The following is a 25,514-nucleotide window of genomic DNA, read 5'->3' as shown; positions in this document are numbered from 1 at the left end:
TTTGTTTGTTGATTTATTTATATCATATACACTTTTATACCCCTGGGAAGGCACACTGGCCCTTTTATTGTAGGTAGTTTGAAGAATTTTTCCCAAGGCTCCTTAAAAGGGGGAAAAATCCAGGATTCGTGCGTGTTTCTAAATTATGGGATGAAGTCCCTATTTAAAGATTCAACTTTTCTGTTTTCTGCATTCTGAAGCCCAATTGTGACTATTCCTGCGTCTGTCTTCTCTGCTCATTTTTCTTGTTTCTTTATAAACACTCAGCACCTAATCATCTTTCTGTTAAATTAAGTGCTTCAAGTCTATTGTCTCTTAGTTACCGGTCTTATTAACTTTGTTTTCTAGGGATATCAGTATGAACAACATTACTCAATTACCAGAAGACGCATTTAAGAACTTCCCTTTTCTAGAGGAGCTGTAAGTATCGCTTTGAGAATTGTCGTTTGTTTGTTTTTTCTCTTTTCCTCACAACAGAGTCTAACGTGTCCTGTTAGGGGACATACAGGTAGCTTCAGGGGGCTCTGTGCAGAGGAAATCATGTTTTTGCAGGGTGGGGGCGGGGACACAAACTTGATTTTTAAACAGTGCAATTGCTGAAGTGATCTTTGAATGCCAGACTTAAAAATCCTTACTTCCATAAGACTTTTTTTTTTTTTGCTGCATTTATTATAGCCATGAGTGGTGCAGTGACAGTAGTTAATGACAGTGTTATCCTGAGATAACAGGCCTGCTGTGTAATTACCATTGTTGCCAAAGGAGTTGCTGTATGGTACAGCAACTCCATAAAAAATAGCATGAGGCATTTTAGGGACACGACACAGCAGATAATACCGGTGCAACGAGCAGAAAGCTTGAGTGTACATCACTCTGGACATTTGCGGGCGGCCTTTGGGAATGGGATGAAGGCATAGAACGCCTTTGACTTTGGAATGTTTCTGAACTTGCTAGTTGCGTCTCATTTCTAGTTTAACAGTTTGCATTGTGGAAAATTTCTTTCCACTTCTTTTAACCTCCATTTTATTGTGCTCTCCCCACTTTTTTGAAGTTCCTAGTTAAAATAGGCACCTTCAGATTTCAAAGGAATTGGAAACTGTATGTTATGTTTTAAGAACCCAGGTGAAAAAAGTAAAATCAGACTTGAGTCGAGTTAAATATAGACTTTTAATGACCAAACTAATTGATTGTGTAGTATGTGGAGATAAGAAGATTACAGTTTGATACTAAGAACATCAAAGAGATATAGCCTGGAAGGAATCTAAATTCATATTACAGTCTGAGCCCTACCACCCAGCTGTTGAGTATTAGATACAAGTCAGTGAATGTGGCCCTAGCTTAGCTCAGCCCCTCCCCCAGCTGGGGCACAGGAATCAAATATAAGACAAGCAGGTTGTGCTCCCTGCTTCTGACCGAGTATTGAAATAGCAGTTACGCATTTAATAAAGTTAAGGAGAAAGTTTTCTTCCCACACTGCTCAGTTGAACAGAATGTCCCCACAGTCAAAACTGAGCAGAGATTATTTACACTTCCAAGCTTGTGAACTGTGTCGAGTTACTCAGCTTCCCTCTGCTCAGTTTCTTTGTCTGTGAGGTACAGACAACCACGCTCCCTCCCTCGTCGCACTGCGGTGAAGACAGAATGGATTCTCAGATGTTAAACGCCCAGGACAGAGAGAGGGTTATGTAAATGCTGGCGAGTACTGATTTTCCTGTTTTAAAAGTGCATTAAAATAAAAAAGCAGTGGCACATACCAATGCTATCTTTGGATAAAGGGAATTAATATAGGTTTTATTTTAGCCTATTTGTTTTTCTTCAGTGAGCGTGAATTATTTTGTAGTAAATAGCTATTTACTTTTCATTAAACATTTTAATTGAATTTGAAAGGAGTGAGCTTGGCATTTGAAGCCTCACTCGTTACTGCTTCTAATCAAGCTTGAAAATGCTTTATCTGTTCCTTCTTATTTCACATACAGTTTCAGTCTTAGGGTTAGTCTCCCTTTACAGAAGTAATTACCCAGCGAAGGACATTACGACGCGGTCGTTCAGCCCTCGGAGAGCCGCTGTGGGCTGTGCCGCGCACCAGGCAGGGCAGAGAGGAGCTCTCCTTTCTTTGAGGGGTGATTGTGTGCAGACCACCTTTGTCCAGGCCTTCGACTGCCAGCTCCGCCCTGAGGGGTTTGCAGAGATGACCCGGATGTGGAGTCAGCCCAGTTTAAGCTCTGCTTTGTGAGGTTCACATCTTTAGATTTCTTAAAATCTCAGATGACCCAAGCACACGTCAAGCTCCTAAATGCTGTCAACCGAGACTTTTCATTGGAACCAACTTGAATGTGACCACTAGTTCTTTGTAGCTAGGTCACGTTTGCTCCGTATTCTGCCATTGCAGTGATGGGAGCGCGTGAGATCAAGTCGGTACATACTCCTTCTTCAGATGTTGGATGGGATTTCAAAACCCACCTGGTTAGGAGAGCCGATGGTTCATTTCAAAGACTAGGTCAGAGTAGTCCTTCATTCTCTGGGAACGCTTCAGGCATTCGAGGCCTTTTTTTTTTTAATAAGCATGGTAAAAGCCCATGTTTTTTCTTTATAAAACATTGTAGTTGATTTTGACATTCCAAAATGATGCTGCTGTGGCTATCATAATATTTCATAAACAGCGTAGCCATTAGTCAAAAAGCCATCTGGAAGTCATTGGAGAGTCATTGCGAAGCTCAAGTGACCTGTGCAGAAATGAACGGTTTACAGATTTTTTTTTCCATGATACTTAATGAGGTGCATTTTACAAGATGTGACTAGTTTTGGCCAAATTTTATGATAATCCAGAATGCCTTGAGTATTGGGTAGAATCACTTCCTGACTGTTCGTAGGAAGTGTTTATAGATATTTACACATTCTCTTCGTCTTTCAGCAAACACCGAGTCCTGCTGTGTGCCAGATCCTGTGCTGGTGCCAGAGAACAGAGGCACGTAGGAAGGGTTTTGTCCGTGGAGCTGTCTGTCTGTGCAAAGCGGGGCTGTCCAACCCCATAGCCACGGGCCACAGGTGGTTATTTAAATGTAGATTTAAAATAATTAAAATTAAGTAAAATTTAAAATGAATTTCCTCCATTGAGCTAGCCAGCTTTCAAGTGGCCAGTGGCTATTGTATTGGACAGTACAGATAGATATGGAACATTTCCAATATTGCAGAAAGGTCATCTGCACAGTGATGGTCTAGAGTAGCAGCGGTTTCCAACTTTTTTCATCTCATGGCACGTAAACTAATTACTAAAATTCTGCAGCACACCAACAAATACATGTTTTTGCCTATCGGACAAAGATAGGTATCATTTTGATTCATTCACACTGGATGGCTATTGTTGTGTTGGCTGTGGTTATTTTTCACTTGCAGTCTAGGGGAAAGAGGTCAGTGCCCCTGACTAGATAGTCAGTTTTAAAGTTCCTGCAGCACATCAGCTGGAAATCGCTCGCCTAGAGGAAGGGATGGAATGAGCACTCGGTGCAGCAGCGGGGAAGACAGTGATAGATGTGCGTGCAGGCTCCATGGAGGCCAGTAGCAGTCTGTTTACCCGAGACTGTGGGCTTTAAGAAGGGCTTCCAGCATAGCTCCAGCTGAGTCTCAAAGAACACCCAGGAATTAACTGGGTGAGGATGGGTACCGTAAGGGTACTCCAAGAAGAACCTATGGCATATATGCCATAGGGTTTAGAATACATGAAGTGGTTAGTTATTCATATTGAAAAACAGAGAAATTTGAAATAATGAAAAAGATAGAAGAATGTCAGGAGATGAGGCCAGATCGTGAGGGACTTTTTAAGCTCAGGAGTTTAGACTGTTATCCTGGAGGAGGTAAACTGGATATAGGGTGAGTCATAGGAGGGACGAGGCCATTATTTTTGCTCTGAATGATTGGATGCCATTCACTGACGCTGGGGCCAATGGAGGATGGAGAATTCGCTTTTATTAGAGAGAATGATGGTAAATAGCACGCATGTAGCGTTTTACATGCATAAAGGTCCATTGTCACAACTCCTCGAGGAAAAGCAGTTTTACAAAAGCAGAAGCCGAGCTGAAGAGATCAAGTACCTTATTCAGGTTCATGAGCCTGGTCTGTAGCTTTGCTGACACTGGAGGTCAGATCTCCAGAGCCCTGTTGAAATGCTCTGGGTGATGTGTATGTTTTCTCAGGGAAGCCCAACTTTTTCAACAAAGTGTACTTTAAATACTGTTGTTGCCAGTTGTTTTATTTTTTACACTTAATTTACTTTTGAACATTTTATAAACATCATAACCCAGTGATTACCCCCTCTCCTGCCCCGGAGAATACAAAACATAGGTCCTGGCTCTAAATTCTGCATACAAAGTGTGAAATCCTGGGACAGTCTTGGGTTTTTCACCCCAGTTTTATACTCTATAAAATAGGGCTTTTTATTATAGAATTGTGACAGGAAAATAGGGTAATTTTTGTCAAAGTGCTTTGTGACCGTAAAAATGCTATTTCTACTATTTTTCTTAAACATTGCAGTCTTTCTTTTCCTTACAGCGTTTGCAGGGGAGATTGCTTTGTGTGGGGGTGGGAGTTGGAGCGGGACCAATAGAGGTTTCTGCGAATGATGTAAAAGAAAAGTCAGAATTTTTGGGAAATGTTTGTCTAGCATCAACAGGCTCTGTTGTCTGAGGTGACAGTCCCACAGCCACTTGTGGCTCTCTTGGAGACCTGTCAGGGCACTGGTAGACATTTGAGGAAGGGCCGAAATGTGGAGTTGGGAAACTGATTTAATTAGAAACAGTGAAGGCATAGCTACTTTTCTGTAGGCAGCCAGTGGAAAGTCCGTGGATGTTACTTTGAGCTGAGGTGTTGCAACAGCTGTAGAAACCACGGGCAGCCTTGGCACTTGCACAGTTATTGTTTAACACACACTGTAAGAGGAGGACAATTTCATTTGTTTCAGAATGTGCTTCGACTTTGGAACTCTTCCCAATGCTCAAGTGAAACTTAGGTCTCTGAGTGCTAATTCAAGATTGCTCGGATGTTTTTTTTCATCTACAGGACAATTAATTCTAAATGGAGGACTTACTTTGCATTACTTTGCACAACTTTACAAAAGAGGACTACTAAGTAATTTGAACAGGGAGATTTCAAATCAAATACAAACTGTGGGTCAAAACTAAATAGTTTAGTGATATATTAAGTATTGGCTAATACATATACATAATATATGTGCACATACATACACACACATATAAAAACTCACTTACAAAATATTGTAAGCATAAAGAATTTTTGCACATACCGTTCACTGAAATTACCCAAATGTTAACATTCTCTTTGTCTCTCTGCTCACATACATACACACATCATAAAACGTAAACTATATGCACATATTTTGTGAACCATTTGAGGGAGAGTTGCAGTCATAGTAACCCCTTTACATCTAAATGTTTTATTGTTTATTCCAAAATGCAAGGATATTTGCTTAAATAACTGCAGTACAGTTGTCACACTCAGAAAACTAGCACCAATATATATTATCATCTGATCTGTAATTCTTACTCAAATTTAACAGTTGTCTCACTAATGTTTTTTTTTAAAGATTTTATGTATTTATCTTTAGAGAGGAAGGGAAGGAGAGAAGCAGAGAAATATCAATGTATGGTTGCTTCTCGTGAGTCTCCTGCTGGGAACTGGCCTGCAACCCAGGCATGTACCCTGACTGGGAATCGAACCGCGATCGTGTGGTTCGCAGGCCCGCGCTCAATCCACTGAGCTACACCAGCCAGGGCTCACTAATGTTTTTAATAGCAAAAGAAACAAATTTCGCATTCAAGATATATTCTACACCCAAAAGTTGCATCCGGTTCCTGTCTTCGTAATTTGTTTTAAATTTCTAATACTATTTTTTGTGATCTTCTAGTTAATGCATATAGTTAAAATTGGTCAAACCTGGCAAAGGGAAATTATCTTATGGTACAAGACAAATATTTATTGAGAGCTTATTATGTGTTAAAAACATTGTACACACTACCTGATTTAATGCGTACAGGGCCTCTATCCTTATGAGGTAGATGGAATTTACTATGACCCCAGTTTATAGATGAAGGAGCAGAGTTGTACAGAGGTGAACAACTCCCTGTGGTCACACAGCAAGTAGCAGAGCCAGGATTTGAATCTGTGTTGATGGGATTCCAGCCTTCTGAATTTCTAAGCCATGATATTGCCTCAGGAGTCACAGGGTTGGAAGGAGACTTGAGACCAGCCACTCACTATTATCTGCTACTCTAAGTATATCTGTAGCGAACCATCAAAGGTTATTTGCCTACCCAGCATTTCCCTTAGTCAGTTCATTGAACCAAAAATTCATTAGCAAAGAGTTCTTCCTAGAATGACATTCTTATCCAGTCATTACCATTTTCTAGATGAAAATACTAAGATTCACTAGTAGGATGAGAGGCTTGACCAAAGTATCCCAGTGAGTCTGTAACTGAGCTGGAGTTAGAGACCTGTCTACTTCAATGCCACTTCCACTATATCCCGTTAGCTTCTATGTCTCTGAAATGTGTAAGTGGACTCAAATGGTCTTACTGGGTTGTTTAGAGGTGTAGAAAGTAGCTGCCTGTTCTTTTCTTCTAATACAAGGAATTTCTTTGACCTCTAAACTCGAGTTTGACTCGCTTAACACTCCCTTGATGAAGCCTTCTCAGGTAAGTTCTATCAACTGCAGTAATTTCTCAGAAAAAGCAAAAGAGTTCCTCAGTTGCGCTGGTGATATTTGACAGTTAAAAATATTATACTCTTGGACACGTTGGTAGTGCTTTGGTGGGATGACTTGGTAGCAGATCTGCCCTTACTGTTGGGAAGTCCATAGTGGGCTCACAGAGGAGTGCAACTTGTCTGAGTCACACCGTTTTCTACAAGTCCTTTGGAGGATTCTCTGATTAGGGTACAAAGAGAGAAATAGGAAGAAATCTTATACTAACTAGAGCTATTATGTCCTGGATAAGCCCTCCTAGAATAAACATTGTTGTGTTTTCTCTTTAACTCATAAACTCTATGAACTATATGTGTCCCCATTTTGGTGACAAGGAAGCTGTGTTTTTCTCAGAGAGGCTAAGTAACTTTCCCAAGGTCACTTTCCCAAGGTCATAGATTGTTAGTAATGGTCTTGGTTTCAGTTCCAGGTGTGACTGTGCTCTTGTAGCTGTGGAGAGGAGGAGGAAAGACTTATTAGACAGTTCATTAATTCAACAGATTTTGTTAGGTGAAACACTGTGCTCAGTGTTGAATTAAATGGGATTCTTGCCTTCAAGACAGATGAACAGTGTACCGGAGTTATGGGAGTTCAAAGGAGAAAGGAAACGGCTTCTATCAAGAAAGATTAAGGAAGACCTCATCAAAGAGTTGGCATTTCTGGAGAGCCTTGAGGGATGGTGGGAGTTATTCATGAGGAGATAAGGAAAGAGAGCCTGAGCAAAGATATGGAGACAAACTGGGGTAGGTAATAGGAATGAGGTGGTGTTTGGTTTGGTTGGAGTGCTGAATTCCCGAAAGGAAGTTATGGGAAAGAAACTAGGAAGGGGTTTGGGCTTTTCTTGGCAGACTGATAAGGAGTTTCAGCTTTTGAGTTGAAGCGTTTTGAGCTAGGAAATGACCTGATCACATATGACCTTCAGTCACTATCATCTCACAGCAGAGTAGGGCGTTTGGAACGAGAGAGTACAGAGAAACAGAGGAGGATGCACATGGCTGTGGTGCGGGTGAGAGTGACGGGAATCTGAACTGGGGCAGACGTGAGGCGGTAAGAGGGAGGAGGGAGCCTGTGCAGAAGAGGTTGTGGAAATCGCCTCAAGAGGACATCTCAGCTGGGGTGGCAGGCTTGTCATTGATAACACCACATTTTAAGATCATCTCGACTCATTTAAGGAGTCCGGTGGTGCTTTGAAAAAGACAATACAGAAAGAAATTGTTTCAGAAGAGAAGGTATTACTTTTGAATGTACATGTTGGCTTTAGGTAAGATAGGTACGGGCCTCTGGAAATACAGGTGTGACGTTGAGAATAGAGATCCATTGATAGGAATTACAGAACAGAGTATCATGGGTATAGATTTTGGAGTCTTTTATATTGAGGTAATTACTGGAAACATTAGATTAGAAGAGCTTGCCAAGGGAGAGGGGGTGAAGGAAAAGGGAAGGAGGCCAAAGGCCACTCCTTGGGAAACACGCGAATCAGGGTGTGGGAAGAAGACCAAGTGCCAGAAAAGCAGGAGAATTAGGGCAGAACTCTGCCCCAGGAGCTGTGGGAGGAGAGGTTTTTCCACAAGACATGAAGAATCGGTGTTGCCATGCTGGAGAAAGGGGCTCGTGGACAGATACCGAGAAAAGACCTGGAATTTTTAAAGAATCATTTCGGGAGTTTGGTGAGAGTAACTTTGAGGTACAGAAGCTCATCCAGAAGCAGGCATTTCGGGACTGCTCGTAGGTGGTTTCTGGGTCGGGGGGAGAAGACAAAGCCTGGAATATGTACTGCATTTGACAGAAGTCCACAGAGTTTATAAGAGACAGCAACCCAACTGAGATGAAATAGAGGATTTATGGTTTCGTGTAGAACTAGTAAGTGCAGAGGTGGGGTGGGCGTCACGTTGTACTGGATCTCAGGGTTTCAGAGTTTTGAGAGTTTCTCGTGTTCTCCATTTCTTAGCTTCAGTTGTCTCTACTTTTGTATTTTTGGCTTCATTCTTTCCTGTTGCAAACAGCCTGTCTCCATATAGTGGGAAATACAATCTTCAGTAGCCCCAAGCACATCTTTACATCTTAAAATCCAAACTGAGTACCTAATGTCTTCCTCCCTGCTTTCCGCAGAAAACTCCTAGGAGGACTATGGTTGGCCAGACTTGCCTCATGAGCCTGTCCTTGAACCAGTCACTCTGCTGTGTTCAGGGTGGTAATGCCCAACCTGGCTAATAGACCCATCCCCACTAGAGCTACTTGGATGGAGAAGTTTTCCCTAAAGGAAGCAGAAGTGAGGGGGGTGAGAAGTGGCTGGGAGAAAGAAATTATAGTTATGGCAGCCCATTAGAATCTAGTGGCTAGACACACTGTGGGAAATATCTGTTTACCTGGGTCCATTAAAAATGAATAAAAGGGGCTGGTGTAGCTGGCTGGTGTAGCTCAGTGTATTGAGCACAGGCCTGCGAACGAGAGGATCGCAGTTCGATTCCCAGTCAGGGCACATGCCTGGGTTGCAGGCCAGTTCCCTGCAGGCCAACTCCCAGCAGGGGACGCACAAAAGGCAACCATACATTGATGTTTCTCTCCCTCTCCCCTTCCCCTCTAAAGGTAAATAAATAAATAAAATCTTTAAAAAAATGAATAAAAGGTGGCTAAAAGATAGAAAGGTCCTCATGAAAGCCTAGGTGATTTAAACTTAGAGTAAGACCAACAGGCTCTGTAACTTTGTCCTATACTGTGATTAGTAGCCTAGAAGTAGAGGTGATGAAAGGCATGATGTACTCAGACTTTGGGCTGGAAAAGCCGGGATTTCATAGGGGACCAGGAGAAATCAAGCTGGAGAATCGAGCAATTCATTGTTCAAGTGTTTGACATGGGATTCAGGAAGTATAGAGCAGCAAACGAAACCGCAGTGTGCTGGCTCATTTATTTATTTATTTTTAATCAACGGTGATGATTTGTTCTTTGACTAAAAGTAGTAGTGACTACAAGTAAATGAAAACATATTTGACTTTATACTAGCATGTTTGGATTTTCCAGCAAGGAAACAAGCTAAGTCATTGCTTTCATATATTGTTCACTCTAAGCCAAGTCATGCTTATTCGACACTATTATATGCTTCAGTAGAACTTTTAACTCAGAATTTGTTCGTTATTTTCCCCTGTTCACTACTTATGAGTTTATATATATATATATATACATATATATATATATATATATATAACATTCTTTGACATATATGTGTATCAATATTATGTTGGTGATGCTAAAAATATTTGTATCACAGGCATACTGGACTGATTAAGAAAATAATAAAATTAGTAGATAGTCAATTTTTAAAATCTGGACTCAGATAAGGAGAAAAAAGGAAAAAATAACCACCCATTATCTCACTCCTGAGAGATGCCCATGGTTAATATTTTGTTTTATAGCCTTTCAGACTTTGCTGAGTATACATGTGGAATTCCTTTTCTTTTAAAATAGGATTCCAATATATAGATTATTTATGCATTATTTATTCTCTTATGTATTATAATGTTTCTATATTAATAGATCTAGTTTCTGCCATCATTTAATGAATGTGTAGTGTTGCATCATTTGGATGCTTCACATTTTACACAACCAATCTCATACCGATCAAGTCTTTGTTTACTGTGTCATTATAAACAAGAGTTTTAGAAACGTACTTATTCTACCCGTCTTTGTGTATTTAATGCACTGTCTTTGTGCTGCTTTTATCAAAATCTGATGGACACTTTTCCTAAAGCCTTGTGTCTGGATTAGATTTGAATGTGTGTAACAGAACGTTCAATATAACAGTGGCTTAACCAGGTGAGGTTACACAGACACACACACAAGCACACAGAGCTACTGTGGTGCATCACTAAGAAAGCAGGGAAGTAGGACCCGATGCTGTGGTGTATAGCTACCATGTCAAGGTGGACAAAACAACAGTCTGTCTGCCAGAGCTGCAGCCGTCGTGACCCAGTTCTCAGCGGCAGAAAGAATGACGGAGTAAAGACAGGGGGATATTACAAGCCCTCTTGAACACATTCAATACTCTGCTTCCATCTCATTGGCTAGAATGCAGTCACATGGCACAGTTAACTTGGATACTGGGAAATACAACCTTTGAGCTGGGCATATCGTTGTCTGGACCGAAATCAGGGCTCTATTACTAGATTAAGAAGGGAAGAATGGGTGTCGATTAGGCAAGTAGTGAAGATACTTTTGGCTGCAAGTAATAAAACTCAGTTCAAAGTAGCTTAAACGGTGAGGAAATGTATTATTAAACATAACAAGAAAAAAACCATAGCAAGGTGGTAAAACCCTTTCAGCATTGGTTAATGGAGTTGTTAGGTCTGGAGAGCCCAGGGTCTGTCCATCTTCCTAGTGGGCTCTCCCATTGAGGCCAGCACCGTGGCTGCAGTCTCCCCACATAGGATATTCAGACATAATAGCATCCAGGAAGAGAAGAGGGTCCTCCTTCCAGTGTATGTCTGTTTAGGGAGAAAGCTACTTTTCCCAGAAACCCCCAGCAGACTTCCTGTGACCAGACTGAGGGTCGTAGCTTCATCCCTAAACTGGTCACTGGGATGGAAGCACCATGATTAGCTAAGACCAGTCGGAATTTAATCAGTCTTATGAAGGAGGAGATACTTGAAAAAATCCCGGCTCTACTGTGAAGATGTGAGTGGATATTTAGTAGATGACCAGCAGTGTCTGCCACAGTTCCTCTGTGTACTATTCTTACCCATTCTCTACAGTTCGTTTGAGCGCTTTCTGCCGTGGGAAGCCTGCCCTGGTTTGCCTTCCCTGCTCCTTCTCACACTTTCTCTGCTCCCTGCCTCTTCGTGCGGGATTAAGGGCCTCGGGATTAAGGGCCTCGTTAGGTTGTGCTGTAGGTGTGTCAGTCTTTTACCTGTTTCTTCAGCTCCACCGACTTTCTCTAAGGCCAGAGTTTGTCACAATTTTCTGTCTGAACTTTGGTGATGATAACCACCTTTTTGAATTTGAAATTGAGGGTGGGGTTAAGACAAAGGATTTCTTATTTTGAATTTATTGGTGTAGAAACCTTATCAGACTGTAGAAAAACTAAATCCCACTGAAGTTTTTTGTTCAATGAATCATCCTCATTTATTTAAGAACTAAACCAAGAAGTGTCTTAGGAAGACCCAGTGCCTACTTTGCTGTGCCTGTGGTGCCTCCCTGTAGCCAAAGGTCAAATGTGCTGATTGAGGCTGGTTGTAAAAATGTTTTAAAGCTGTAACATATTTATCCTCATATGGATGGATATTGCATGTGTTTAATGCAAGAAGATAAATGAGTAGGTTGTCAGGATAACTCTGCTCAGGAAATGTAACTATTGCCAAGGTTTTTTTATTGATTTACCCATAAAAAAGTCCTCTGTGAGTTATTAGAAGAGGAAGTAGAAGATGCAAAGGCCAATTGGTGCAGGTGGAACTTCAGTTTCTTTGAATTGAATAAAGCTCATTTAGCATGTAGCAGAGGCCTAGGTGGCCGGCAGACTGAGTATGAGCAGGAACAGGCTTATTTTTTGATAAGCATTACTGCTTTAGTTTTTGTGCATTGAAACAGAACATGTAACATGATGTGTGTGTGTGTGTATGAGATAATTGTCCTCTGTGAAGAAAGACTACTTTTAAAAACTTGAGAATTTCCACAATAGGGGTTCTTTTTAAAAAAATATATTTTATTGATTATGCCATTACAGTTGTCCCATTCCCCCCCTTCATTCCCTTCCGTCCTCCACACACCCTTCTACCCACATTCCCCACTTCGGTTCATGTTCATGTGTCGTAAGTTCTTTAGCTTCTACATTTCCTACACTACTCTTGTCCTCTCCCTATTTTCTTTCCACCATTTATGCTACTTATTCTCTGTACCTTCTTCCTCCGATCTTCCTCCCACTCCCCTGTTGCTAACCCTCCATGTGATCTCCATTTCTGTGGCTCTGCTCCTGTTTTAGCTGCCCGCTTAGTTTGCTTTTGTTTTAGGTGTGGTTGTTAATAACTGACCTTGCTGTCCCTTCACTGTTCATACTTTTGACCTTCTTTTTCTTAGATAAGTCCCTTTAACATTTCATATAGTAAGTGCTTGGTGATGATGAACTCCTTGAATTTGACCTTATCTGAGAAGCATTTTATCTGCTGTTCCACTCTAAATGAAAGCTTTGCTGGGCAGAGCAATCTTGGATGTAGGTCCTTGCATTTCATGACTTGGAATACTTCTTTCCAGACCCTTCTTGCCTGTAAGGTCTCTTTTGAGAAATCCGCTGACAGTCTGATGGGAACTCCTTTGTGGGTGACTGTCCCCTTATCTCTTGCTGCTTCTAGGATTCTCTCCTTCACTTTAATCTTGGCTAGTGTAATTATGATGTGCCTTGGTGTGCCTTCTTGGGTCCAACTTCTTTGGGACTCTCTGAGCTTCCTGGACTTCCTGGAAGTCTATTTCCTTTGCCAGACTGGGGAAGTTCACCTTTATTATTTGTTCAAATAAGTGTCCCACTTGTTGCTGTTCTTCTTCTTCTGGTACCCCTATAATTCGGATGTTAGAACATTTAAAGATGTCCTGAAGGTTCCTAAACCTCTCCTCATTTTTTTTGGATTATTCTTGTTTCTTCTTTTCTGTTTAGTTGTTTCTTTCTTCCTTCTGGTCCACTCCATTGATTTGAGTCCCAGTTTTCTTCCCATCACTATTGGTTCCCTGTGCATTTTCCTTCATTTCACTTAGTGCATTCTTCATTTTTTCATTTGTGACTAAAATCAACCAGTTCTGTGAGCATCCTGATCACCAGTGTTTTGAACTGTGTATCTGATAGGTTGGCTATCTCTTGGTCGCTTAAAAGTATTGGCTCTGAGGCTTTGATTGTTCTTCCGATTGAGCCATTTGGGGTCAGGTCGCACCTGTTACATATGAGTGGCAGAGCCTTGGGGGTTCACCAGGATGGGTTAACCCAGTCTCTGGGTTGTGATGCTATAAATGGGGGTGGGGTCAGAGAGGGGACAATGGTGCTTGTTCCACACTCTCTCAGATTTCAGTCCCCTCTACTGTTTCCCAGAAGTCGGCACCTTTTCAATTGGTGCTTTTAGGCTTTATTTCCAGTCCCTGGGGTCCTGGGTTGCTCAGTGTGTCTTGCTGCCCGTTTTTGCCTAGTTTATATGCATGGGAAAGTGTGACCTTGGTCAGCCCCTGCCACCGGTGCTCCGGGTCTTGCTGGCACTGACTTTTCTTGCCGTGATCCCTCTCTGCCAGCCGCCGTCTCTACCCCTCTTACCAGTCTGGTTGAGTGGTTGTCAGACTTCCGTACAGTTCCGTTTTCTGTCTGTTCTAGCTGTGTTCTTGTTTCTAAATCTTTGTTGTCTTTAATTTTGGTTGTGCGAGGAGGCACAGTGTTTCCACCTATGCCTCCTCTTGGCCAGAAGTCTCCCATAATAGGGGTTCTTAATTGCATCATTTGGTTCTCTTAAGTCATTTATAGAAAATAATAAGACAACATTGTTCTATTTTTGGAATTCACATTATTTTATTTACCTTGTTTTTATTTGTAGGCCTTACATTTTTTAGCCATGCTATAGACCTTAGACAAGGCACAGAGGAAACCCAGGCTCATTTTCCTCTTCTGTTTAAACAAACAAACAAACAAACAAACAGAACAGGCAGGGACGTGATGATAATGAGCCAGCCTGACCCACTCTCCAGGGCTGTTTTAAGGACCACTGTAGTAGGATTATGAAAATAAAAAGTGCTGTATAAATGTTAGTTTTTTTGTTAATATGTACCACTATCAAACATCGCTAAATGGGAACCAGGTATTCCTCTCAAGGTCTTCATTTGTTATGGGGCGCAGCAGAGTTCTGAGCACATATTAGGGCCTTAACATGCAAGTAAGTGTATAATTAAGGACTTACATTAGAAGTATGCTTCATAATGGATTTTGCTTTTACTTTAAAAGGCTGTTCAAGCTTTGGATCCTGCTGGTTTCAAATCACACTGAATAAGAGAGGGTCACCCATCCTTTCCTGCGGCCCTGCCTGCCCAGTTCAAGTCCAGCCTGGGAATGCCTTCTCTGATGGCCGTGTCGTGGGCTGGTGCTTCTGTCTATTGGGCTTTGCATGCGGCAGCAGGCTGTGCCGATCCACCTGCTTGAGAAAGTTGAACGGCATTGCAGAAGAGGCAGCTTGGGTGTGTTTGGGTACAGTCTGTGACAGTTTGTATATCTGGCTTCACTTCAAGATCTGCTGGGTGGGGAAAGGGAGATGTAGGAAGGAACGTGGGGAAGGAGAGAAGGCATTGCTGAGGGCTAGATCAGTGTGGCTCCGTGGGAAGGGTGGTGTTCAAAGTACTCTTCGGTCAGGACTTGGTGGTAGCCCAGCGTGGGCCATCTAGTAACCACCTCGGCAAGTGAAGGCAGTCACATGAATGGATGGGAGGTTGTGGCCGTGCTTTCCTGATTTTGTTGCCTACTCCCCAGCCTCACAGTGTGATAGAGAAATCCCCAAGTAAAGCTCTCTCTGGTATGTATGCCAAGCGTGCTTGGGCCTTACTGCTTCAGTTGCCTTGCCTCTCTCTGCCTACTCCGTGCCAGGCTCCTCCCAACAGCTGCTGGGAGCTACTGAACCCTCATCCACCCTCCCCCCACCTCCTACATATGTCTAGCCAGTGCATATTGTAGTCTTTACTCTACTGTTCCTGGCTAGAATTCCAGCCAAACGGCTGCAATGAAATTTCTATAACAGACAGGAAGAAACCTAAATCCAGGCATTTCTCAGAGAAATAAACACCAGTTGGCTCACTCTCTATTACACACTTGCCTCTCTTGTTTCTTTAAATGGCCTCCCGAGTGAAGAAATCCCAGTCTGACTGAGCACACAGACTACCTTCTGAAAGTGGCCTGCTCACTCGTACACACCACTGGCCGGTGGCTGTTGAACCAGCACTTCCTGTTCCCCGCTCCGGGAGGGATGCCAGGGAGAAAATAGCATGTAGCATATGCATTAAGGATAGAGGATATAATTGAAAACTCGAGCTTCCCCTGAAAGGAGCCCCTCATGTGAATCCATGGGCCTTATGAATAATAAATACACACAAAACTGATTCATAAAGACATTGCACACTGAGCCACTTGTGTCCTGGTTCCTGGAAGGGCTCCAAATCCAGTGGGAGAGCGGAAGTCTTGTGGATTGCTCCACTCTTTCTCGGTCTCTCCCCGCCCTGTGTCTTTGCTCTCTCTGCTTCTGGGACTGTTGCGGCAAGCAGAATAAACAGGGGGTGCCTGGAGGTAGCCTGGGGCCCCTTTTGAAGCCCTACCAGACCTGTGTTAAATCTGTGTGATCATGGGCACAACCCCGTGTGCTGAGATGATACTGTTGACCAGTGGACTGCTGTTCCCATGTTTAGAGTCCACCCCTCCCTCACTTAAGAAAATATCCTCCCAGAATATGTTAAGAGAGAAAATTGTTGCCCTAGCACTTTAAAATCTAGCCACATCGTTCTGTTGGGAGAGCGAAGGGGAGTAGAAAAGTGAAACAAGAGGATGAAACATGTGGAAAAGAGAAGATGATCAGTAAGCTTTCCCCACGTTTTAAGTAGCAGTGTTACGTGTTTGAATTTAGAGCCTTCTATTGGGGCTTAGTTGGAGCATCAGAGAAAATACCAACTGCCTGCCACGTGTCGGGTTCCGTGCAAGAGGCTACAAAATAAAGATAGCCTCGTCCCTGCTCCTAAGGGATGTGAAATGCAATGGAAGGAGATATGGCAAGTTCCTAGTAACTACAGGCGCAGTAAGATGCACCCGATGAGAGAACTTTGTCTATGCAGGTACCTGGGGAATCAGAGGAAGGCACTATCATGATGGCTTCACATTGTCGGGGGTGTCCAACGTGGACAGTGCTGATGAGTGAGGTTTTGATGGGCAGAGGCTGGGGTGGGCGTGTTTCAGGTGAAGGGAGGGTCCTGAGGAAAGAGTCGGGGGTGGGAAAGCAGAGCAAAGTGTGCTAAGCTGCAGGCAGAGGGAGCCCTGGGAAAGAAAGCAAGTCGTACTGAAGGTCTGGCTAATTCAGCAGAGAAAATGCTCAGAGGTGTGCTTTTTCATTTTAATTACGTTTGACTTGAATTACAGTATTGTAATTAAGTGGTTTGGAGCAGGAGTCTTGTGGAAGTTCATGGCTATAATATAGGAGGGAAGAAAATGATGGCCTGGACTTAGGTGACAGCAGGAGTACAGGAGGGAGTGACACCTCTGCAGTCAGGCCCTCTGTGGCCTTTGGACACTGAGCAGGGTCAGGGTGCACAGAGGAAAGAGGTAAGTGATACTCAGGACCATCTACCCTTAGCACACAGAAAAGCACACCGCCCTCAACCCTCTGTTCTCACCCTAATGATTTTTTTTTCTTTAGGGCTTCACAGCCACTGGAGGAATAAGTTATAAATGTAAATATCACCATTTGCCACATGAAAAAGGTTTTCCTGTTGCCCGCCAGTGGGTCCATGCAATGAGACACTAAAAACTCTGCTGGGTCTAGCAGAGACAACACCAGGGACAGAATGGGAAGTAGCTGCTCTCTGCTAGCAGAGGGCCATTGGTGACAAATTCTTCCTTAAGATTGGCCACCTGTTTGTCCTCCGGGAGTTGCTGAAAGGCACAGCAGAGAATGTTCTATGCTCTGATGGAGTCCCCGGGAGCTTAGGGCACACCCTGCACCTTTGGGCACCCAGGGATGCCATCTTCCCTGCTTCGCACTGATCGACTTCGGCTGTGGGACGGATGGCACTGTGAGTCTGCTGGGACGTCCTCCATAAAACTGCAGATCTGAGCTCCTGGTGCCGTAGCTTGTGAGCTCCGGTCTGCTAGGTGAGGACTGTTGCAACTCAAACAAGGCTCCTGCCCCAAGTCCACTGTGCTGCATCCCTCTGGGAACCGTTTCCCAATCTCTGGGTGACACACCAGAGGCACCACCGCGCAGATAAGCACTGGAGCCCGCCAGGAATGCTGGCTCCTCCTTTTACCGGCAGTGTGACTTCTGCCAAGTCAGCAATCTTCTTAGGGACTCAGAGAAACATGGTGACGGTCATGAGATGATTAAAATGAAAAAGAATTGCCTGTAAACCACTCTCACGGTGCCCATAACTGCTGCTGGCTCATTATAGAGTAGATGTTTCCTTCCAGAGATTTTGGGACTTTGTCCCTAACCCTGTGATTTACTCACTTTGCTCTTTCTGGATCTGAGGTTTTGAAAATGAAGCATCACTAGGGTCTGCACGGAGAAATACTGGCCCATAAAATAGGCACAAGGGGCTTCGGAGGGGGCAGCTGCTGAAGCTGCTGAAGCTTCAGAGCCCTCGCCAAGCTGCTGTGTTTATTGTTCATTAGCAGCAACTCAGTGAAATGTGGATAGATGCATTCCAGAGGGCTCCACACGATCTGTTTACTCCAGGGAGAAGCGAAGTAATCAAAGGCAGTGTGAGGCAGAGGGCCCCCGTCTCAGCATTATCGCCATCCACCACATCCCAGCAGTGTTGATTTCTCCAGATAGTGAGCTTGCATTTCAGGATAAGCCACCCTCAGAGAGCTCATTTGGCCATTTCCACTAATGATAAATGGTGAGGAAAGAGAGGGTGCTTTTTGAAGTCCACTTACTTTAGTGTTCCCATGGCTCGTAAAGCGGCGGAGATTTGGGGAGAGGAAGCAAATAGTGTGGCTCACGTGGTTCAACACTCTTTGCTGTTGACAAGTGAAGGTAGTCAGGTTCTCTGCATTTTGCCACGTCCTCTGTTACAAGACACTCCTTTTCCTGTGCTCCAGTACAATAGACTGAACTCCAGGCAAGTCCGTAGATATAGGGATTCTAAAAGCTAATACTCGAGACAAAAGAATACGAATCCTGTACCGGCCTCAGTCTGTTTCTCATGTTTGTTTCTTGGCAGCCTTGACCATTGAAGGCTGATCTTTGCCATAACTTGGAGGACCTACCTGTAGCCTGGGGGCAGAGAAGGCTACTGCCCCTTGTAGTCCTTACAGTCCAATTGGATCTTTTATTTTTTTACGTTGATTCTTTAAAAAAATATTTTATCGATTATGCTATTACAATTGTCCCAATTGTTTACCCTTTGCTCCCCTCCACCCAGCACCCCCCACTCTCTCAGGCAATCCCCACACCATTGTCCATGGCCATGGGTATATGCATATAGGTTCTTTGGTTACTCCATTCCTTGTTCCGTACTTTACATCCCTGTAGCTATTTTGTAACTGCCTGTTTGTACTTCTAACCCCCCCCCACCTCTTCACTGAGTCCCCCACACCCCTTCCAAACTGAAGACCATCAGAACTCTCTCCATATCCATGATCCCGTCTTTGTTCTTGTTGTTTGCTTAGTTTGTTTTTTGGATGTGTATTTATTGCCAATTTATTGTTCATAGTTTGGTCTTTTTCTTAAATCCCTTTAACATTTCATATAATGGTTTGGTGATGATAAACTCCTTTAGTTTTTTTCTTGTCTGGGAAGCTCTTTATCTGCCCTTCAATTCTAAATTATATCTTTGCTGGATAGAACAATCTTGGCTGTAGGTCCATGCTTTTCATGACTTTGAGTATTTCTGGTCTAATTCTTGTAGCCTACAAAGTTTCTTTTGGGAAATCAGCTGACAGTCTTACAGAAACTCCCCTGTAAGTAACTAACTGCTTTTCTCTTGCTACTTTTAAGATTCTCTCTTTATCTTTAACCTTTGGCATTTTAATTATGATGTGTCTTGGAGCAGGCCTCTTTGCATCCATCTTGTTTGGGCCTCTCTGTGCTCCATGGACCTCATGTGTATTTCCTTAGCGAGGTTACCAAAATAAGGAGACAAAGAAACATGACACAAATGAAAGAACAAATCAAAACTCCAGAAAAAGAACTAAACAAATGGAAATAAGCAATCTGTCAGATGCAGAGTTCAAAACACTGGTTATAAGGATGCTCAAAGAACTTAGTGAGGACCTCAACAGTGTAAAAAGATCATTCAGAAGTGAAAGATACACTAATGGAAATAAAGAACAATTTACAGGGAAACAACAGTAGAGTGGATGAAGCTGAGAATCAAATCAATAATTTGGGACATAAGGAACCAAAAAACAACCAATCAGAACAATAAGAAGAAAAAAGAATCTGAAAAAATAAGGACAGTGTAAGCAGACTCTGAGACAACTTCAAGTATTCCAACATTCGTATCATAGGGCCGCCAAAAGGAAAAGAAAAAGGGCAAGACATTGGAAATCTAGTTGAAAAAATAATGAAAGAAAACTTCCAATTTTGTCTTTGAAAGGTGTGATCCTTTAAACACTGCATTACAGCTGTGAGCATTATCAATTAAACTTAATTAGTGGGGGGGGGGGGGGGATGAGGGAAGCTTGAGAGGGCTTACACTAAGCCTGCACTGAGGTGTAGAGTGTGGGATGCTGTGGTATTGGAATGGCAAGCGTTGTACAGGAAGAAATTCTGAGAAAGCAGTTTTAAAAATTTAGTATTAATCTGAGGGATGGAGGGAAGGAGAGGGAAAGAGAGAGACAGGCATTGATTTGTTGTTCCACTTATTGATGCATTCTTGGGTTGATTCTTGTATGTGCCCTGGCCAGGGATCAAACCCATAACCTTGGCCTATGGGGGTGATGCTGTAACCAACTGAACTAATTGACCAGGGTAGAAAGCAGCTTTTGAATAAGGAGTTGGCAAGTTGGTGAGTGGTAATAGAAGGAGGAGATGCATGCCCTTTACTTGGAAGTGTTTGTACTTGGCCTACAAGCCTACTCTGCAAGGAACACACAGTAGAAGGTAGCCTATGACCAAGTTCAGTTGAATTTTAAGAATTCACACATCAGGCATGCTCATAAGAACAGAAGTTTTCATGGCAAGTAACACTGAAGTTGGGTATTTAAGGGGTGAAGATGAGGTTGGGAGGTATGGCATTTAAAGGTGTAGTGGTGGAGCTGGCTAGTCTAGAAGCCAGAGGATTTGCTGAGAACAAGTGTTTTAAAGTGAAAGCACTGAAGAGGTCTTCAAACCATCTACAGCCTCTCGTTTTACATAGGATGAGCCTGGATTGTGGGGACCTTCAAAAGGCAGGCAGAATAGAGTTTAGGTGCTGGGGAGCCTTGTAAGAAAGTGCATGGTGAGAGGGCTATTTAGGAAGGATGTAGTTTAGGGGCATGTGTCAAATCCTGTCTTTTTTAAAATTAAACTGATTGGGGTAACATTGGTTGATAAGATTTTATAGGTTTCAAGTATAGATTTCTATGATGCACAATCTATATATTGCATTGTGTGCTCACCACCCAAAGTCAAACCATCTTCTGTCACTGTACATCTCTGGTACACTCACAGCCCCTTGGATCTGGTAACGGCCACACTGTGGTTTGTGTCCACAAGTTTCGGTGTAATAGCCCACATGGGAGGGAGATCATATGGTTCTTAGCTTTTTCTGACTTGTTTCACTTAGCGTCATCTTCTCAAGGTCCATCTGTGTGTCGCAGATGGTGGTATCTCCTCTTTTCTTACGGCCGAGTGGTATTCCATTTTTCGTATGCACCCCATCTTCTTTATCCAGTCATCTCTTGAGGGACACTCCTGATGTTTCCGTGTCCTGGCCACCGTGTGTTAAATCCTGTCTTATAACTGTGGCATTGCCTGAAAATTCAGCATTGTTATCCTTGCAGTTGAATAAACGATGTCCTTGCCCTTGGTTTCTGAATCCTCTTGATGGTTTTACTCTTCACCCCCACCCCCACCCAACACGTCCACACACACATGTCCTCAGTGCATATTTCTGCATTAATACTAGGTGAGGACCAAGGGTTATCCTTTCCAAGGCTGGTTGCACTTTTACTGGCACAGAAACTTTAAGAAAACAATAAATGCATCTAAAAATAGAGTTTTCAGGACTCAGTGACTTCAGATTTCAGGAGCCTCCTAAAACCAAAGTGTGTAGGAGGAGCAGGTTGGAAGCAGGTGGGCATCTGATGTCTAATAGGATGTTGTATGCCTAGCACCTAGTAGGCACTTCCTCGTGTATTTGTTAGTGAGGGAAGCATTTTAGTGAATGAATGAACAGAGGAATGAGGCTCAGAGGAGCAGAGTGCTTACAGAGGAGAGAGAAAGATCAATGGAAATAGACCTTTTAAAGGATGAATTAATATAACTTGGTGATTATGAGATCCCAAGACATGAAGGGGGGAGAGAGCTTGGTTTGTTTTGTTTTTAATTAGAGATATAAAATCTTGTTGCTTGAAAAAAATACCCAGGAAACTGGGTGAGTCCTGTGTTTTATTCTGTGGACAGACAACTATCATTTTAAGTCAATACTTGAAAACTTCCTCTAGTTATCTCTTTATAAATTACTTATATGAGTCGCTGTCCCATTTCCTGCTTCTTCTCCATCAAGTTCTCTCTTCAACTTTTCTTCCCACTTCTCTGTGCCTGGGAAAATGGGAAAGTAGAGTGTAGTATGAGTGGTGTGCTCAGATTTTTTACAAAATGACCCGATAATTCTGTTCTTTTTTATTCCACTGTTACTTCCACTTAACATTTGCCACTTCAAACTTCTTTAGGACACCACTTATTTATTTTTAAGAACATGGGCCATTTTGGGGGGGAAGTTGTACTTGTGATGACGTTGACTTTTTGCCTCTTTGCATGGAGTGGGCTTCTCTGGGTTATGGAGAGATAACAGGCTGACTTGCCTCCTGAAGGCATTCCTCCTTGACAGATGGGTTTGCTCCGATCTAAATAAACACTCCTGCCTACCAGCCAGTAGTCTGTATGTCCGAGGCACTTGGAAAAGTGGGGCTGCAGAGAGTGACCCTGAATAGCAAACTTAATTTGGTTTAATGTGTTTCTGCTCGCTTGACCTCACCCGAATAAAAATGGGCCTGCCTAAATTATTGTACTGGGAGTCTAAAAAAATTCTAGAGACATTTATCTCATTGGAAGAATCTTGGGATAGCCAAGGTTTAATTCAATGTATAATGTCAGAGAAACTTGAGAAATGGTTAACATAGAGCTTTAATCACAGGTTAGGTTATTTTGAGTTCTGAATTTTAAGAATCTGAATTACAATTTTTTTTCCCTCTTGCTACTTTTTTTTTCCTAGGCGATTGGCTGGCAACGACCTTTCTTTTATCCACCCCAAGGCCTTGTCTGGGTTGAAAGAACTCAAAGTTCTGTAAGTAATGCAATTTTGGAGTTTCACAGCTGGCTGTGTGGTTTCTTTCTGCATAGTCGGTGTGCATGGAGCGAGGTTAAGCACAGATTCTTTTAGTTCGGGATTAAAAGATTTAAGGAGTGGCCAGTGAGTCTGATGGGAGGCTAGAGGTTGATTTAGGCAAATTTAGGTCTAGATAACAATAGTTGAAATCTAAATAATAGGTATTCTGACCTCTAGTGCATTATAGTTGAATGTTAGGCTTTTTGTGATTTTGCACTGAGTCAAAATCGTGTTTTAGCTTTACTCTTTGGGTTTTGTTTCTACGTGTTTTATAGCTATAAGAACGTTGAATTAGCTGACCCTCAAGGGAAGAAGCCGTACAGAGTTCCAAATGTTAAAATCATTTTAGAGCTGAAGGCATTGAGATGCTCGTGACTTACATAGCTAGTGAGGGGTTAGGACATAAATTCCTGGCAGTGGTCTGGAGTGGGGAGTGTGGCAGATTGGGGAACTGGTGGCCTGACTGCCGGCCCCACTTCTACCACTACCTTGCTGGGTGACCGTCTGCATGTCACTAAACCTCTCTGGTTCCGTGAGCTAGGTGGGCCTTTCACCACCCCATTCTGTGGTTATGACTCATGTCCACAGTTGTTTTATTAATATGACCAGAGATGGCTTTAGGCAGAAACTACAGGGACTTCATTTTGGGTTTTGACCTGTGCCTTCAGGCTCCTGGCCCTAACTCTTAGGTGACTAGAGCCCGGTTTCTGCCGTGGCGCCGCATTCACTGAGGACATGGCTGCTGCCCCCGGGAGCTCAAGGTCTCCCACCCGCTTGGCAAAATTGGCTTTACCTGATGTCCATGTTTCTGGGCTCTGCTTTGTTCCATTGTGAGAAGGCCTTGGGGATTCCAGTGGGTTTGCTACTGTTCCTCCCGGTTATCCTGTTATACCTCCCAGTTAACATTAACTAGGGTGATGAAGGTTAATTAGGGTGCCTTGATTCCCGAGAGTGAACAGTGCCTGGAAGTGTAGATTGCTCAGCAGGTCTGTGTTAGGAGATGACTTGGGTTTCATTTCTGGCTTTATGACAAACATTTCTTGCTCTTTTATAATTCTCTTGTTTTGGGCGCTTTCCACCTCGACCTCTCCCCTTTCCCCTTTCCTGCCAATGGGGGAAAATTTTTTGTGGAAAGATATGACTGGGTTCTTCTAAGAAAAAAATGGTAACAGTTGCTTATTCACTAACCAAAAATTTCCTTCCAGAACCCTCCAAAACAACCAGTTGAAAACAGTGCCCAGTGAAGCCATTCGAGGGCTGAGTGCCTTGCAGTCTTTGTAAGTAACTTTTTGGTTTTCTGCATTCTTGAATCATTAGACCCTCTGGCTGCTACACGTGTAAAGAGCTGGAATTCCAGGGAAAGGGGGAAGTTTATCTTCGCATCTGGGATAAAAATGGGGATGGCCAGTTCCTGTTATGGAAATATCCTTTGGTGAGGGAGAAGGAGGTGGTTCGGCTTTCCTGTTCAGTTCTCAGGAGTGGGAGACTGCCACAAGTATGCACTGCTTGCTGGGTGTGCTTCCCAAGCCTGTGCGTGGCAGGTGGTCATTGTCTCTTTGGAACCAGAGTTATGTGTGTACAGAAGTTCCAGTGTCTTGTGCCATGACAGTCAGGAAACAGCCCCAGAGAGGGCTTGGCTTCAGGTGGCCATGACACGATCAGAGCACATTGGTTAGCGTTTCTTATCTGTGGACACTGACCACGCATCCGGAGTGGGAACTTACTTAGTGGCCTGTGCTGCCTTCTCCTCAGGTCTTTCTTTTGGACTAAAGGTTGGTTTTAGGTGGAATGTTCAAGATTTCAGCTCTTGGTTTTTACCGCGTTCAGCCACTAATTTCCACAGCTTTTTTCATACAGCACTTCACCTGGTTCATTTTTGGGTTCTTTCCCATGAATATGGGCGTGTGCATGCCCATGAGCCTGGGGGATCATGGCTGCCATGGTGTGGGCGTGCACACCCCCTTTCTGTTTCTCGTGGGAGGGCGGGTAAGCAGTGTGGAATCCCTGGGGCCCCGCAAATCCATGGAGGGGTTTGCAGAAACGACTGTTTGTTTTTTTTCTTTTAAATTTAATCTGCACTTTTTTTAAAATTTTTATTTATTTATTTATTTATTTATCTTTAGAGGGGAAGGAGAGAGGGAGAGAGACATCAATGTATGGTTGTCCTTTGCGCGTCCCCTGCAGGGAGTTGGCCTGCAGGGAACTGGCCTGCAACCCAGGAATGTGCCCTGACTGGGAATCGAACCGCGATCCTCTGGTTCGCAGGCCTGAGAAACGACTGTTTTTATATTGAATAACCAGATCTCTGTTGTTGACTAGAATGCATGTTATGGACTAGTGTTAGGGCTGCTCTGTCTTTGGGGCCCTTGAAAAGAAAAGGAGGAGAGGCACTCAACTAAAGCCCGTATTCATTCGAATTTTACTTTTGCCAAGATTCAGAAAAGCCCCTTGCGTATTTATCTGTCAGAATGTTTGCATTACTTTCGAAAAGAAATTCAGGTAAGTTCAGATTTATTAGAGTGCCGTTTGG

General features: G+C 43.1%; 1 protein-coding gene across 1 annotated transcript in view; it reads left to right on the top strand.

The window, feature by feature from the left end:
* LGR4 (leucine rich repeat containing G protein-coupled receptor 4) overlaps positions 1 to 25,514 on the top strand; it is a 96,783-nt gene that overhangs the window by 48,436 nt on the left and 22,833 nt on the right. The window contains exons 2-4 of the mRNA XM_037040419.1: positions 349 to 420; positions 22,871 to 22,942; positions 24,190 to 24,261. Coding sequence (XP_036896314.1) covers positions 349 to 420; positions 22,871 to 22,942; positions 24,190 to 24,261 — 216 coding nt within the window. The remainder of the gene's footprint in view (positions 1 to 348; positions 421 to 22,870; positions 22,943 to 24,189; positions 24,262 to 25,514) is intronic.

Source organism: Sturnira hondurensis, unplaced genomic scaffold (genome assembly GCF_014824575.4).
Source record: "Sturnira hondurensis isolate 20B ecotype Veracruz unplaced genomic scaffold, ASM1482457v3 Scaffold0002638, whole genome shotgun sequence".
NCBI classification, from domain to species: domain Eukaryota; kingdom Metazoa; phylum Chordata; class Mammalia; order Chiroptera; family Phyllostomidae; genus Sturnira; species Sturnira hondurensis.
The sequence above is the reverse complement of the archived record's forward strand: the minus strand, read 5'-3'. Positions and strand labels throughout refer to the sequence as shown.